Consider the following 16,616-nt stretch of genomic DNA (forward strand, 5'->3'; position numbering starts at 1 on the left):
AAAAGGGAGGAGGAGATGGCATCGACTAGCTTTCTAAAAAACTCTCTCCGAGTCACGAATTAACTCCGAGCGCTGTCAAATGCGACAGAATCGAAGAGTTTCGCTTAACTGATGCCACCATGCATCAAAGTGGGAAGTACTCACCGACTCGCTACATTGCGGTCGTTTCGCCGTTAGCGGTGGCGCTCTTTCATACATCAGCTGTTACGCATGTGGCTAAAGAGTCTAACCAAATTCCCGAGAAGGCATTAGCGAATATTAAGATGCGTAACTCCAAAGTGCGGGCTGTGAAGGCTATTAGAAAACATGACCCGCCGCCGAGTCCAACGATGGAGAACGGACACAAGGCACCGGTGCCTGTGCCAAACCCCGAAGACAACCCAGGTGCTGCGCCTCGACCCAGAAAACGGAGTTTTAGACCCCCAGATGTAAGGACTATCTTTGAACCCATCGAAAAGGACCCCCGTGTGAAGGAGGAGAAAGGAGAAGGACACACGTTCTGTCCGGATGCCTCACCTGCGTGGTGCGACGTCTGTTGTCACACTATCTTCCAGGATCGCTTGACGTGTACAGGTGAGTGAATGGATCTCGTTTGTAATGAGATAGGCTACCTTAGACAATACAAGCACCTGCAGTCTAAATTGCGCCGCGTGTATAGTAACGATTAAATTGGACGGGCAATTGTGCTCAAATACAGCTCTCAGTCTTAAGAAGTTAAGAAGCTTTTGCGAACAACCTTTGAATGCTGTCAGATATATTATGGACAGAACTCCACATTAAATAATAATATAAGTTGCTTCGTTGCTATTCCTGTCTTGGTCTGAACAAGTTCACAACGGGAGCAAAGTAATAGGATTTAGTAGACCTAATCAAAATCAGATGTCCAAATCAGATAGTCCTATACGCAACAGCAAACAGGAGACATGTAATGCATAGTGGATTTTTTTATGCCCGCACGCGACTTACTGGAAAATTCATTAAGTCAAGTTTATTTATATAGCACATTTAAATTTAAATACACTTTTACATTTAAATTTACATTTAAATTTAAATACACCAGTAATAAGTAGGGCTGCCCCCAAATTCCTTAATTCCTTGCATAACTAGTTTGGGTGTATTAAGACTTCATGTTCAGCTTCATGTGAGGAGGCATTTGCGTGCTCATGCTTATGACAGCACTGTCACACAAGCCAGAGAGGCATGCCGCCAGACTGGTTTCCCAGAAGAACACACATGCATAAACAAACGCAAATTTCCACAGACATACACACAGGTCCCTCATTCATTCCTACACAGGCACCAGGCTCCAATGATGTGCTCTATAGGCCTATTAGATTAGATTAGATTAGATTCAACTGTATTGTCACAGTTCTAGTTTTGTCATTCGAGGTCGAATCTCATAGTTGAACTTTTTTATTTTATTTATTTGCTGGCGTTCATAATAAGACACTTCAAGTAGAGGCGGCCACAGCCTGGCAGCAATCAGTAAAACGTTTGTAAACTGAATCATGATAGGCTACTTTGGGCAACATTGCAAGATAACACAGTAGCCAGTCACCATAATCCGCTGTGTTAACCTGCTAAACACAATAACATACTAGGTGATCTCATTTACTAGTAGGCCTAGTATTACCAATTTCGCTGGGAAGTGTCAACTGGTTAGTGGCGAAAGCATGTTGGTGTCAGGTTTTCATGCAAGCAGTTTAATTTAGTAGTGGTACAAGACCCACGTGGAGTTTATTTACTTTTATTTATTTGGTAGCATATTCATGGTCCAGCGCATGTAGCCTACTACAGACAAACTGACACTTCCAACGCCGACACATCGTGTTGTAAAGCTTTATTAAACAACAAAGTGGAGCATCACACACATTTCTATTTGAACTTCAGTTAAACAGACGAATCTGCGGCCAGGTATCGGAGGCTAAATCATCAGCTGAACACATCTGCAAAAGAAGAGGGGCGGTTACGTTAAATCCAGAGGCAAAGTAAACAGTCCAGCCAGTTAACATGAAAGCCAGTTACCGTATAACACTGGTAATTGTCTTGGTTCAGTGATTCTCCTTTTTGTTTACATAATACTGCTAGACTCCTGTCCTTTTGACTGCCCTTGGTTAGGCTACTCTACCTTACTTGCCTAGGTCTCTCTCTCACACACACACACATACACAAACAAACAAGGCCTCTTCTTCCTGAACAAAAAGCATGAAGAAAATCTATACAAAAATGAAAATATGAGCTATGACATTCATATAAAAACTGAATAGACGTTAGAAAAGGCCTTCTACTATTGATAGTAGCGCCAGGAGTGTTATTGGTTAATTGGTTAACCCTGTGACCCGGATGTTCCACTCGGGGCTGTGTGTTTTCCCATCTGGTTGTGTAGTAAACACATGTTAACTAAACCTGTCGCGTTTGTGATTCATTGACATCATTTCTATTTATTGGCGTGGTGGCAGCGTTTACCGGACTTACGTTTCGACCTGAAGATGGATTAAACTCCGAGTTCGTTGCGGTATCCAGTCAAGAGAGTCACGCTGTGGAAATATTCTACCGTCAGAACGCGTCCGGAGTAATCCAGCAGTATGGCGAATTCACACAGAGCTCCAAAGCAGTGGTGCTTAACTAAGATTGAGACTGTGAACTCCTTCGAGAACTGGCGTCAGAATCTTTTGTACACACTGTCACTCGACAACGAGTTTGCTCCTTTCCTGGTCGGCGGTGTGGAATGGGAGAAAAAGTCGAAAACTTCTCAATACAGAGGCTTCACGGATGATCCTGATTCCGTCGCCCGCGCACAGCGGCGCACGAAGGAGCAGAAAGTAAGCATGTTGGAATTAATGTTAGGGCAAATAGCGAATTACTGTCCTGTTATTTCACGTCAGTCTATGGTGAAAAACTCCACTTCAATCGACCATATATGGCAAACTATTCGCCAGCATTATGGCTTCCAGTGCACTGGTGCTCATTTTATTGACTTTGCTGCTATTAAACTGGAGCCTAGTGAGAGACCAGAAGATTTGTTTCAGCGCTTAATGGCCTTTATGGAAGACAATTTACTACGCAAAGACTCTAACATTAGCCATATGGGGGCTCTCGTAACTGAAGATGAGGAGTTGACACCCTCACTTGAGAACTTTGTTGTGCTCACATGGCTTCGTCTCATTCACACTGAATTGCCTAAACTTGTTAAGCAGCGATATGGCACAGAATTGCGGTCCCGCACATTGGCATCCATTAAACCAGAAATCTCACAAGCCCTTCAGTCACTATTGGATGAGCTGCAGGCCTCTGAGGATGTTAGGGCTATGCGTACAGCTGTGTCTGAGCCCCCAAAAGCGAAGCAGACCCATTTCATCCGTGCTAGGAAGTCGTGCCCACTCTGTAAAGAGGCCAGAAGGCCTGACAGTCACTTCCTCAGCACATGCCCTTTCCTGCCCCCACATGATAGAACTTATATGGCGAAGAGCCGCCAGGTGCTGGGTGAACAGGAGGAGGACATATTGGATAGTTCAGAGAATGACGAAGCAGCATCTACCATTGTGCAGCGTGTGCTCATCAAACAATCCCCATACCTTGATGCCTTTCATGACCACCTGTCTGCGCGGCTCACCATTGACAGTGGTGCGACTGGGAACATGATGAGGGCCTCGTGTGCGACCAGACTGGGCGTCACCATCACAGGAAGTACGCAGTCGGCACACCAAGCAGATGGCTCGTCCCCTTTGAAGGTATTGGGTGAGACGCGGACATACTTTAACAGAGATGGCCACAAACTGTATTTTGAGGGCCTTGTCGTCGAAAATCTTGATTCAGACATTCTAGCTGGAATTCCATTTATGGAGAAAAACGATGTCTCCATCAGACCAGCCAAACATCAGGTCTGCCTTGGCGATGATGTCTACCGCTATGGCTCCCACCACACGCCTATGGACAGGCATGCTGTGCGTCGTGCTCACGTGCTTCGTGCACCAACTAAGTCTACTGTGTGGCCAGGGGAATACATTGAGCTCGACTTGCCCCTTGAGCTATGTGATTTGGACGGGGAACTGGCCGTTGAGCCACATATGGACAACTCCTGCAGGCAGGTGGGGTCACTTCAATGGCCTGCTCCAACTATGCTTCAGAGTGTGTCAGGGAAAATTCGCATCCCCAACTTTACTGGCCAGCCATGGCTAGTCCAGAAAAATGCCCATGTGTGCCGTGTATGCGCTACTTACGTCCCCCCTCTCAGTGATTCAGCAGTGTCCGCTCATCCCCTCAAACCTGGCTCACTTATCAAGTCTGTCCCTCACTCTGACTGTGTGCTTTTGGACCCAGATAAAATCATGCCCTCTGATGTCCGGGACAAGTTCTGTGCACTGCACAGAGAATTTGACGAGGTGTTTGATCCACAGTTTAAGGGCTACAACGGTGCTGTGGGCCCATTCCAGGCTAGGGTGAACATGGGGCCAGTCCAACCCCCACAGCGCAAGGGCAGGGTCCCACAATACTCTAGGGGTCAGTTGCAAGACCTCCAGGTCCAGTTTGACATGCTGGAGGGCATGGGTGTCTTCAGGAAGCCTGAGGATGTCGGCGTCTCTGTGGAATATGTTAACCCCTCGTTCCTTGTCAAGAAGCCTGGAGGTGGTTTTCGCCTTGTTACGGCATTCGCAGACGTGGGCCGTTACAGCAAGCCTCAGCCCTCCCTGATGCCTGATGTCAACTCCACCCTGCGCCTGATAGCTCAGTGGAAGTATATGATCGCTACAGACCTCACCAAAGCCTTTTACCAGATTCCACTGTCCAAAGAGTCATGGAGGTATTGTGGAGTTGTTACACCTTTTAAAGGTGTTCGTGTATATGTACGGAGTGCAATGGGCATGCCAGGGTCTGAGACAGCACTAGAAGAGCTGACGTGCAGGGTGTTTGGCGATCTCCTTGAACAAGGCCGTGTAGCAAAGGTGGCAGATGATTTGTACTGCGGAGCAAACACTCTTGAGGAGCTGTTAGCAGTCTGGAGAGCGGTTCTGTCTGCCCTACAGCGCTGTGGACTGAACCTGTCTGCCACCAAGACCACTATTGCGCCTGTACAGACCACCATCCTGGGCTGGGTCTGGCGTCAAGGAACCATTCGAGCCAGCCCTCACCGTGTATCTGCCCTAGCCACATGCCCTCCTCCAAAGACTGTGACTGGACTGCGCTCATTCATTGGGGCATACAAGGTGCTAGCCCGTGTGCTTAAAAACTGTGCCACCATACTTGCTCCTCTGGATGATGTGGTCGCAGGACGCGATTCCAAGGATGCCATTCAGTGGTCAGACGAACTGCTGGGTGCCTTCAACTATGCTCAGGAGGCGTTGTCCTCGAATCATGCCATCACTCTACCCCAGCCTGATGATCAGCTGTGGATTGTCACTGATGGTGCTGTTAGGGAACCTGGCCTGGGAGCTACATTATACATCACCTGTAAAGACACTGTGAAAGTGGCGGGCTACTTCAGTGCTAAGCTGCGTAAGAATCAGACTTCCTGGCTGCCCTGCGAAATGGAGGCTTTGTCCATAGCGGCGGCATTGAAGCATTTTGCCCCATACATAATTCAGTCTTCTCAGAAAACGTGTGTATTGACGGACAGCAAGCCCTGCGTTCAGGCATTTGAGAAGCTGTATAGAGGGGAGTTTTCCGCAAGCCCACGTGTCACCACTTTCCTTTCTACAGCCAGTCGCTTCCAGGTGCTGATTCGGCACGTAGCAGGAGCAGCTATCCTGCCTTCTGACTTTGCAAGCCGCAATGCTCCAGAGTGTGACAGCCCTACGTGCCAGATATGTTCCTTTGTCCACACCGCTGCTGACACTGTTGTGCGCCAGATTACTGCCAATGATGTTATGAGTGGTTCCCGAAAGCTGCCTTTTACTAACAGGTCAGCATGGCTGGCTATTCAGTCTGAGTGCTCTGACCTCAGACGGACCTGCGCTCATCTCCGTCAGGGGACACGCCCTTCCAAGAAACTGACCAATGTTCGCGATGTGAAACGCTACTTGCACGTTACTACCCTGTCTAAAGATGGCCTGTTGGTTGTCCGTCGGCACTCCCCTCTTGCCGCTTCAACGGACTGCATTGTGGTGCCCAGGTCTGTCCTTGATGGTCTGCTCACTTCCCTTCATATTACGCTTGACCACCCCACCTCCACCCAGCTGAGGACAATTGTGCAGCGCTACTTTTATGCGTTAGACATGGATTCTGCTGTTCAGCGTGTCACCAATGGCTGCCATCAATGTGCGGCTTTGAGAAAGGCTCCTGTGTTCATGTGTACCCAGTCGACGGGTGACCCACCTGAGATTGTCGGCTCTGCTTTTGCAGCTGATGTGTTCAGGCGTGACCGCCAGTTTATTCTTGTTGTCCGCGAATGTGTCACATCGTTCACGTTGGCCTCTGTCATTGAAGATGAACGGCGTGATACCCTCAGAGATGCCCTGCTCCGCTTGTGCCTGGGCTTGTGTCCCCTTGATGGTCCTTTTGCAGTGATTAGGACCGATCCAGGGCCTGGGTTTGCCGCGTTGGCTGGAGATGAGCTGCTGGCTAAACACAGATTGACTGTTGAGGTGGGCAATGCCAAGAATGTCAATAAAAACCCGGTCGCTGAGAAAGCCGTTCAAGAGCTTGAAGGTGAGATTTTGCGTGTTGAGCCCAACTGCAGTGCTGTTACTCCCTTACTCCTCTCTGTTGCCACAGCACGCTTGAACAGCCGTGTGAGATCCCGTGGCCTGTCTGCCCGTGAAATGCTGCTTCAGCGTGACCAGTTCTCCCATAATCAGCTGCCTGTCGATGACCGAGCTCTTATTATGTCGCAGCACTCGCAGCGCATCACCAACCATCCATACAGTATGAAGTCTAAGACACCCTCTGGCCGCACTTCCGTGCCTGTCTCCATTCATCCCGGGGATCTTGTGTATCTCTATGGGGACCGTAACAAGTCAAAGGCCCGTGACAGATACCTGGTCCTTAGTGTCGAAGGTGCTTGGTGCAATATACGGAAGTTCACCGGATCTCAGCTCCGTCGGACCTCCTACAGAGTCAGATTGGCCGATTGCTACATGGTGGGGAGTTCCCAGACATCTGCGGGGATGGTTCCTGATTACCCTGTGTCAGATGACGACCTGGAGGTAACGCATCCGCAGGGCCCTGACATTCCTCCAGCCATATCAGAGCCTCCTCCGGCCATGTCGGAGTCTCTTCCTATGCCGTGTCCCCCTCGTGATGACATGGACCGGTTTGTTGTGGCATCACCTCCTGTGGAGTCAGATGAGACTGCACTTATCCCGGGCGCTGGGCCTAGACGTTCTGGGCGTCAGCGACATCTGCCACGAAGACTGGAGGGGTTTGAAATGTATTGAGACGTGTTCTGGGTGTCTCTGGGTTCCCTTTTGTCTTCCTATTCAGTCGTGTGTATGGCTTGTGTGCATTGTTTTGTATATACTGTATGTCATTTGCCATGCTGCTTATTGGTGTTTATTTGTTTTGAAGGAAAAGAGGGTAGCGCCAGGAGTGTTATTGGTTAATTGGTTAACCCTGTGACCCGGATGTTCCACTCGGGGCTGTGTGTTTTCCCATCTGGTTGTGTAGTAAACACATGTTAACTAAACCTGTCGCGTTTGTGATTCATTGACATCATTTCTATTTATTGGCGTAGAATCTAGTAGAATAGTTTATCTAATTGCATTGCCGGCGGTTACAACAGAAGACTGAACGGAACCAGGTTGTATGGTGAGTCTAGAAGGGGTGAAGGGAGGATGGGCAAAGACGGCTTTAGGCCGTCTTGTCAGTCAGGTGCACACAAGTTGTTCCACTGCATGATTGAATCCACCACAGAGATTTCTGTTAAACTGGACCTGGTTGAGGAATTGTTGGAAGTGCAGAAATACCAGTGTTTCCCCTACAATGTATTCATCAGCGGCGCAGCGGCGCTCCTGGAATTCAAGCGCCACTGCAAAAAAAGTTGCCTAATAAAAAGAAAAAACACGCAAGTGAACTTCAGGAACAGCTGCCGTTCGTTCAGGTTTGATGTCAACAAATAATAGTAGGCTAACGTTGAAGGCGCAGTGAGGGATTCCACAGGAGATCATGCTTGTTTGTGTTTATGTTTAAGTTTATTAGCAGATGCAAATTTGTGCAAAAAAACGTAGCCTACATTATGTTAACCAAGGAACCAAATTAAACACGCCAGCGAGGTAGCTCGCCCCTACCTTCAGTAGCCTATTCCCAGATAAATTCCACGCATTGTTTCGTTTTTGTTTGTGATACAGGCAATGATTTCAAGCCCTGTGTTGCTAAAATACCTAGGCTGTGAAACTAAGGTCTAGCTAGCCTATTGGTGGGTTTAATTGAATTTGAGTAATAGGATACGCAAGCATTTACATCTGGAGATAGTTTGTAATTCCTGTAGAGCTCATCAAAATTATAGAAAAGACACTTATCTCCTATAATCCAAGATAGATTTTCTTCGAGTTTTTGAGCATTTATTTTACCAAATGACATGGAAAACATAATTCATTTCATCCACATATTCTTATGCACCATGCACAATAAAGCTACCAAGTTAGCTTAAAACCGTGAGAATCAAGCAAGCCCCACGGCCGTCACGGCCTTAAAGTGACAGACACTCAATTCGACTTGCATAGCACCAATACAGTGTAATGACATGAAAGAGAAGTCTATATAGTTTATCTTTATACAATGCTGTGCAAAAGTTAAGACACCCATGCTGAAATTGACTAAAGGGAGGAATAAAAAACATATTTTGCCTTTTGTCTTAATGCCTTAATTAAAATCAATTATTTTTTAATGTATCATGTATCGTAAATAGTTCTAAATAGTAATAGTTTGTACAGTGGCCTACAGTGTACAGTTGTACAGTGGCTAATAATGTAAATGACAAAGGTGAAAGAAAAACATGAATAATCCTGTTCAAGTACTGCAATAATCATGCTTTGTAAATGCTTGTGTTGATGGTTATGTCATAATTTGTAACAATCAATCTGTCCATTTCTTTCACAAAATCCACCAAAAGTCACCATTTAAGGAGCCATTTTTTCCAACATTTTCTTTTTTTTTGGGGGGGGGGGGGGGGTGCTTCTTACAATCAACAGCACCGCTGCTGGAAAAATTTCTAGGGGAAACACTTAATACAATGCACAACTGTTAAATGCCCCCCCCCCCCCTCCCCTCTGAAGAGAGCAACAAGGTCTGTACATCATCAACACTTTTTTGTTAGTTGTTTTAACACTTGGAATGGAATGGAAACCGTATCAACTCGTAACGAGTTAACCAAACTCTGTTAGTTATACTGTGTATGGGAAGACATATGCTGAAGTAACATGGAGATAGTCATTTGTGTGAAGGTCCTGGTGGCGTGCTCTGACACACACACACACACACACCCACACACACCCACACACAGACATGTACATACACGTACACACACAAACACAAGGTCTTTGTGGCGTGGTCTGATTCTGCGGAGGAGTCTATGTCGCCAGAGGGCCACAGGGCAGGCAGTGCATCAGGTTGTTCATTTCCCAGAGGGCCACTGGGCAGGCAGTCCATCAGGTTGTTCATTTCCTAGGCAACGTGTTTAGTGTTCACCCAGACGTGGCGATGGGACAAAGGTGACCAACTCCAACCAAACTTTTTGCACACGACTTCAATGTGATGCTGGCGCCCAGAGAGAGAGAGAGAGTGTGTGTGTGTGTACATGTGTGTGTGTGTGTGTGTGTGTGTGTGTGTGTGTGTGTGTGTGTGTGCATGTGTGTGTGTGTGTGTGTGTGCGTGTGTGTGTGTGTGTGTGTATGCGTGTGTGTGTGTGTGTGTGTATTATCGGATCATCAGATGCAGCAGATAGTCGTCTGCGTGTATGGTGTCATGTGTGTCTGTTTTCTCCACTGCTTCACTGATACCTCACTTTAATTGGTTAATGGCGAGGCAATGAGAGAGTATCTAGATTCTAGATATCATCTGATGTCACAATGGACGTCCACGCCAGACCTGGGCCAGACTTGAGCCAGGCCTGAGCCTGATCTGGGCCTGACTTGCTCTTTAGTCAGCACCTATTATGTAAGGGATAATGTGTAGTCCGCCGGTCAGTGTAGGAAAACAAATCCTTACAGAACTGACAGGTCCCCTGACACACAGCAAATAGAACTTTAAAGTGTTGTGTAGCAATCCTTAAAGGTGCTCTAAGCGATGCCACGCGTTTTTTTAGGCTAAAACATTTATGTCACTTACTGCAAACATCACCTAACCAACCGCTAGCTGCCTGTGTCCTGAATACACTGTAAAAAAACGCGATCTCTGTGGACAGCCCAGGCTCCAAAAATGGCAACAAAAACATCCTGGGCAAACCAGCCCATAAAAACATAACAAACTGTTCCAGCAAATTACAGACGAGATGCGCGTTTAGGAGAGTTTCATTTGCACGGGAGCAGCACTGGAGGGAAGGGGAGGAAGTAGCGAGCTAGCTCTCTGTTTTGTTTGAAAGTCAACAAAAGTGACGTTACCCAGCATCGCTTAGAGCACCTTTAATACCTACAATGAAGGTTACATTAAATGAATGGTGTACTTGGCCAATGCCAATGGTATATCCATATATATATTTGCAGTGATCAGTATAAAATAGAATGTTCAGGTGGCCCGTTCAATTCAATTAAACTTTCTTTGAAGGACATGCCAATCTGGTCAGTTTATACTTTATGCTATATAATCATTTCGTTGACTCTTTTATCCAAATCCAATCACAGATGTCAACTATTACAAATCCCACTGCAACTCAGGGTTAGGTGCCAATGGCATATCAATGGCAGCTGTCATTTTTCTTTTGCAGTGAGCAGAATAAAGGAGAATGTTAGGATGGCCCTTTCTATTCAATTCAACTTTGTTTGTGTATTTTCCTCAGTGGCCACTGTGTGAAGCATGAGCCCAGTCTGGGCTCATATTGAGGTTCAGCACTGCTGTCTAGTCAGTTTAGTTAGCCATTTGTATTTAAATGGCTGACATATGCCCTGGATTGACCACAGACAACCTGCCACTTTATGTGTGTAGCCAACGGCGCCAATAGGTTGGGAGGGGGAAGGCACACACTAATGAAAGTTTTACCTGTAAGTGTGCGTGCGTGCGTGTGTGCCTGCGTGTTCGTGCGTGCGTGCATGTGTGTGTGTGTGTACCTGTAAAAGTATCTGGGGTGGGGTGGGAGGATGTTTACCAAAATAGAGCAAACTGTCATCACATTTCTTAGGGATGTACCTGATGCCATTTTCCCACAATGCCAACAGTGTTCTACTGTATTATCATCCGGCTATTTCCTCATAGAAATGACGTGTCATCATGATAAAATACAGTGTTTCCTGTATGATCTGATGCAGACACAACCACACTCACACTCACACACACAACCACACACACACACACAAACATACACACACAACCACACACACAAACACACACACACACACACACACACACACACACACACACACACACACACACAAACACACACACAGTGTATCTACAATCCCACTCTCTCTTTTCCTGTCATTTACTCTCTCTCTCTCTCTCTCTCTCTCTCTCTCTCTCTCTCTCTCTCTCTCTCTCTCTCACACACACACACACACACACACACACACACACACACACACACACACACACAATCCCCTAAACAAAACAGTAGGACTCCATTGTGCTTGCTCCCTCAGACACACTCTAATGGTGGATCTGCCGATTGAGTGCTGGCCTTCCCTGTAGTTTAGAGGGAGGGGCAACTAGTTCTAGGTTCTCATTTAGGGTTCTGCCCTGTTCTTTTTTTGTTCCTCTCTAGTTTAGGGTTCCCTGTGTTCTTCTTCACTCTCCTCTAGTACAGGCTGCCCATCTTCCCCTCTTCCCCAGGTAGTCACCCCCCACCCCCCCAACTCAAGGTTCCACCTGCTCTTCATCGTTCCTCTCTAGTTTAGCGTTCCCTGTGTTCTTGGACAGGAACACAGGGTCCCCCCTGCCCCTCTCCCCATTGCTCCGGTGTGTGTGTGTGTGTTTGTGTGCACTCCTAGTGTGTGTGACTCCAAGTGTGTGTGTGTGTATGTATTTATGTTTTGATATGTAAAATACAGAGGACACATTTCCAACTGGACAATTGAAGTAACTTGACTCACACCACACCACCACACCACCACACCACCACTGCCCTGACCAGGACCCAGTCCCCCCCCCCCCAGCCGTCACCCCCCCATTCCCCAGTTGCCTGTTTGCCCAGTGCATGGCAGAGTGGTGGGAGATGACACAGGGCAGTGTGACAGGTTAATGACCCCAACCGGACACAATGGGCTATAGCCCACCGAGAGAGACAGCTGACACAGAGACAACTGCGGTCCCGCACATACATCCACACACACACACACACACACACACACACACACACACACACACACACACACACACACAACACACTCACACACTGACACACTAACACACTCTCTCTCTCTATCTCTCTCTCTCTCTCTCTCTCTCTCACACACACACACTCACACACACACATACACACATGCACACACACCGACTCAGGGGTGGGACAGTGCAGCGGGGTTGAATGACGAGGGGCCACTGTCAGTCTGAGAACAGTGTGGGGCAGGGATGACACCAGCCCGCTAGTCAGAGAGAGCTAAACACACACACACTCAGATACAGATAGGCAGTGAGACTCAGGGAGAAGGAGAGAAAGAGAGAACAGAAGAGGACAACTCAAACAAGCTCACAGGATTACTCCCAATCCTCTCTCAACACCTGACCACGCTTGACCATACCGTTACCTGGACGTGCCGTGTGTTGCCTGGCTGCTCTATTTTGAACTGAACTGTGCGTGTTCAGGCTTTTGTTTTGGGTGGGGATCTGGATCTAAACACACACACACACACACACACACACACTCTGGGCAGGAGACCCAGGTGTTCAGGTGTGTGTTATGGGGCTTGGTAGAGGGTTTGGCCGCACGTTGCGTCGGCTGAGTGGTTTCTTCTTCTACCGCTTCCCCAAAGCCATGCGCCGGCCAGGGAGACTGGAGATCAGCCTGCTCTGGAGGAACCCCGGTGAGTGTGTGTGTGTGTGTGTGTGTGTGTGTGTGTTTGTGTATGTGTGTGTATTTATGTATAAGAGTGTATGTATGTAAGTGTCCATTCTTTGCACAATTCTGTGTGCATGTATGTATGTTGTGTTATATATGTGCGTGTGTGTATGTTTTCCATCTGTGTGTATGTGTTTCTGTTAGACTGCTGTTCACGTATATTAAACAGGCCTATACCATAAGCACTAAACAGTGAGACACTGGACAAGCAACACACAGCATGTCTGCTCTATAGCTGGTACAGATTTGAGATGCTTAGATCTTGTAGATCTTCCTACAGCCTTTACAGTCAAGGAAAGCAATGTTTTGACCATAGAAAGAAGTGCACTTACAGCTTGATTGGCAGTTTGAAATGTGGTTGTCATTCTTTTTCTCCAGAGTGCGTTATGAATGTCAGAATGAGGAAATGTTTGGAAGAGTGTGTGGAGTTTGTGGGCAGAAGGCCTGAAGTAATCAGTACTTTATCTCTCTGAAGAGATGATCAGAGGCTGACCACAGCTATGCCACACACACGCACACACACACACACACACACACACACACTGACCTGGTCATTTTCTCCCAGTCTCCCATGTCCAAAACTCCACAAGAGTGATATTCTTTCCTCTATCTCTCCCTCTCTCTCTCTCTCTCTCTCTCACTCTGATGGATATGTTGTCTATCTCTCTCTTTCTCTCTCTCTCTTTGATGGATATGCTTATCTCTCCTTCTCTCTGTCCCTCTCTCTCTCAATCTCTCTCTCACACTCTGAGGGATATTCTCTCTTTCTCTCTCTTCCTTTGATGGATATGCTTATCTCTCCTCTCTCTCTCTCTCTCTCTCTCTTCCTCTCTCTCTCTCTTATCTCTCCTCTCTCTCTCTCTATCTCTCTACCTTGGAGTGCCCCCTCTCTGTGTTCTTTTGATCCACATGCTTTAGGACGCCAGGATTTCTAGGTCAGACACCAAGATATTATTCAGTATCGAGTCCACGTACCATTGATGAATCATTAACGTCACAGTTTACAGTGGTGGCATGCAACTTTAAACTATAAATGTTGCTGGGGCTTTCAGGGAATGATACTTGATTAATCTGCTATTACAGTAATTGTGAGTGGAAAAAGTACCTGAGAGAGACAAAAAAAGAAAGTTAAAGAGACATAGTTAAAAGTTAAAGAGACATAGAGAGATGGAGGGAGGGAGAGAGAGAGAGAGTGAAAGAGAGAGGGGGGGGGGGGTGAGACTGTCACTAGTCCAGCTTTACAAGGCTACTGTGTCTCTCAAAATGACACAGGTAACACATCACAACAGTCAGCAGAGTACAGCAACAAAACTGACCCTGAAACAAACAGAGACCTAGAGGTCAGAGAGAGAGAGGGGGGGGGGGGGCACAAAGTGAGAAAAATAAGAAGTAAAGACAAATGAAGAGACAAAGAAATAGAGGGGGGGTAGAGAGGGAGATGAGGGAGAAAGGAAGAGGGAAAAGAGGTGGAGAGTGTGAATAAAAGAAAGAAAGAATGAAAGAGTGAGTGAGAGAGAGAAGAGCTGATTCAGCTTCCTCCCTTTCATTATTCAGAGGGCTTCACAGGCATGAATAAGTTACCATGACGCCCACTTCCATTACCACGTCAACAAACAGTTTACCTGGGTACCTGTTCACCAGAAGAATGGGGCTCTCTCAGGTTGTTTGTGTGTGTGTGTGTGTGTGTGTGTGTGTGTGTGTGTGTGTGTGTGTGTGTGTGTGTGTGTGTGTGTCTGTGTGTGTGTGTGTGTCTGTGTGTGTGTGTCTGTGCTATTGCCACATAATGATGTAGCATGGTTAGTGTTATTTTGCACTGGAAGAGATTAGTGTTATCCAGTCAAACAATGGCAGAACAGTCAGAGCAGAACACTTTTAGTTCCCATTAATGCTGTCGCTAGGGCAACAAAGGCATTTGAGGAACTGGACTTGTGTTCGGCACCGATGTGTTAATGGCCTCTGGTCCTTTGCTAAATCAGATTAACCCAAAACAAACCCCCGAGAGGTCAAACACAAAGGTTGCAGTGTATTTTGGGTCCACAGTTTAACAATGGAGCGAGAAGTCAGTTGCACTAACTTGAGAAATACTTCTGGGGTCTTAAGGTCGTCCGCACAGAGAGCTTCATCATGATGATCGTGACCAAATACGAAGGGAAGTATGCGAGGGTCTTCCTTTGGCACTGGGTCTCTGTGTCCTCTGTCTGTGACCTTTGCATTGTTCAGCTGACCTAGGGTCAGTGTGGAGTTGTTATAGTCGTGTAGGCCATAAGTGACACTGGAGCCGCACTGGAATGAGATCAGCAGGAAGTGAGGGGAGACGGAATGCAGAATTTAGAGTGCTGGCCACAGAATGTAGAATGTAGAATCCTTACTACCTCAGAGAGCAGGATACAGGACAAAGGCAAAAGAAGACACACTTACAGTACAACCACACACACATACATGTGCACACACACACACACACACACACACACACACACACACACACACACACACACAGACCACACACACATACATGTGCACACACACACACACACACACACACACACACACACACACACACACTCACACTCCCTTTTGTCTCTCTCCATTTTCGGTAAAGTTTTGCAGGAAACTGTGACATAGAGATGATAGGGGAGAAAAAAGAAGCACAAGGAAATTGGGAACATCACAAACTGACCTGTCATTGTTAGAGGAGGAGGAACAAATATCCCTTGTCCCAGGGGTCAAGGATTCCACCTGTTGTTTGGGGGGAGCTGACACACCTACTACCTACCCCCTACCCAAATGACCAGCTGACACACACCTACTACCTACCCCCTACCCAAATGACCAGCTGCAGTGTCTCTCTGAGTAAAACTCCATTTGGTCCAGCTTACAGAATGGGCTGAGTCTTCTCTAAGAGTATTCTGTATGAGTCTTCTGTTTGAGTCTTCTGTATGACTATTCTGTTTGAGTCTTCTGTATGAATATTCTGTTTGAGTCTTCTGTTTGAGTCTTCTGCATGAGTATTCTGTACGAGTCTTCTGTAGCCTATGAGTCTTCCATACGAGTCCTCTGTATGAGTCTTCTCTATGAGTGCTGCTGCTGGCTGAATTACAGTTAAACCAGTGAATAAATATCACATTTCAGGACATCAGTGATAGGCCTAGCACAAGGTCACAAGTTCTCCAATGAGCTTAGATTCTCAAGAAGACGTACACTAATGAAAGACAACACAAGTATCATATTAGCAATTTACACCAGTTTCATATTAGTACATTAAACAATCGATCAACCCGTGTTCAGTTCCCTAAGCAAGTGTACTACATACCAGTCAACTTTAACTTTAACTTCAACTTTAAATTAAATTATACTTGAAATTATACACATATGAGTAAATTACCTTATTATGAAGTTAATTATCTGCACAGTATGATACTTAATGCTATGAGTGAAGTACGTTGTTATAAAGTTAATTGATTGATGTTGGTCAATTATT

The 16,616-nt window shown here is 46.6% G+C and overlaps 1 protein-coding gene across 1 annotated transcript in view; it reads left to right on the top strand.

The window, feature by feature from the left end:
* Positions 1 to 13: 13 nt before the first annotated feature.
* The window catches only part of rassf3 (Ras association domain family member 3), an 88,398-nt gene continuing 71,795 nt past the window's right edge, over positions 14 to 16,616 (top strand). Inside the window, 1 exon segment of the mRNA XM_042078110.1 lies at positions 14 to 573. Within this exon segment, the coding sequence (XP_041934044.1) occupies positions 120 to 573 (454 nt within the window). The 5' untranslated portion in view covers positions 14 to 119.

The sequence above is a fragment of the Alosa sapidissima genome, chromosome 22 (assembly GCF_018492685.1).
Source record: "Alosa sapidissima isolate fAloSap1 chromosome 22, fAloSap1.pri, whole genome shotgun sequence".
Lineage (NCBI taxonomy): Eukaryota > Metazoa > Chordata > Actinopteri > Clupeiformes > Clupeidae > Alosa > Alosa sapidissima.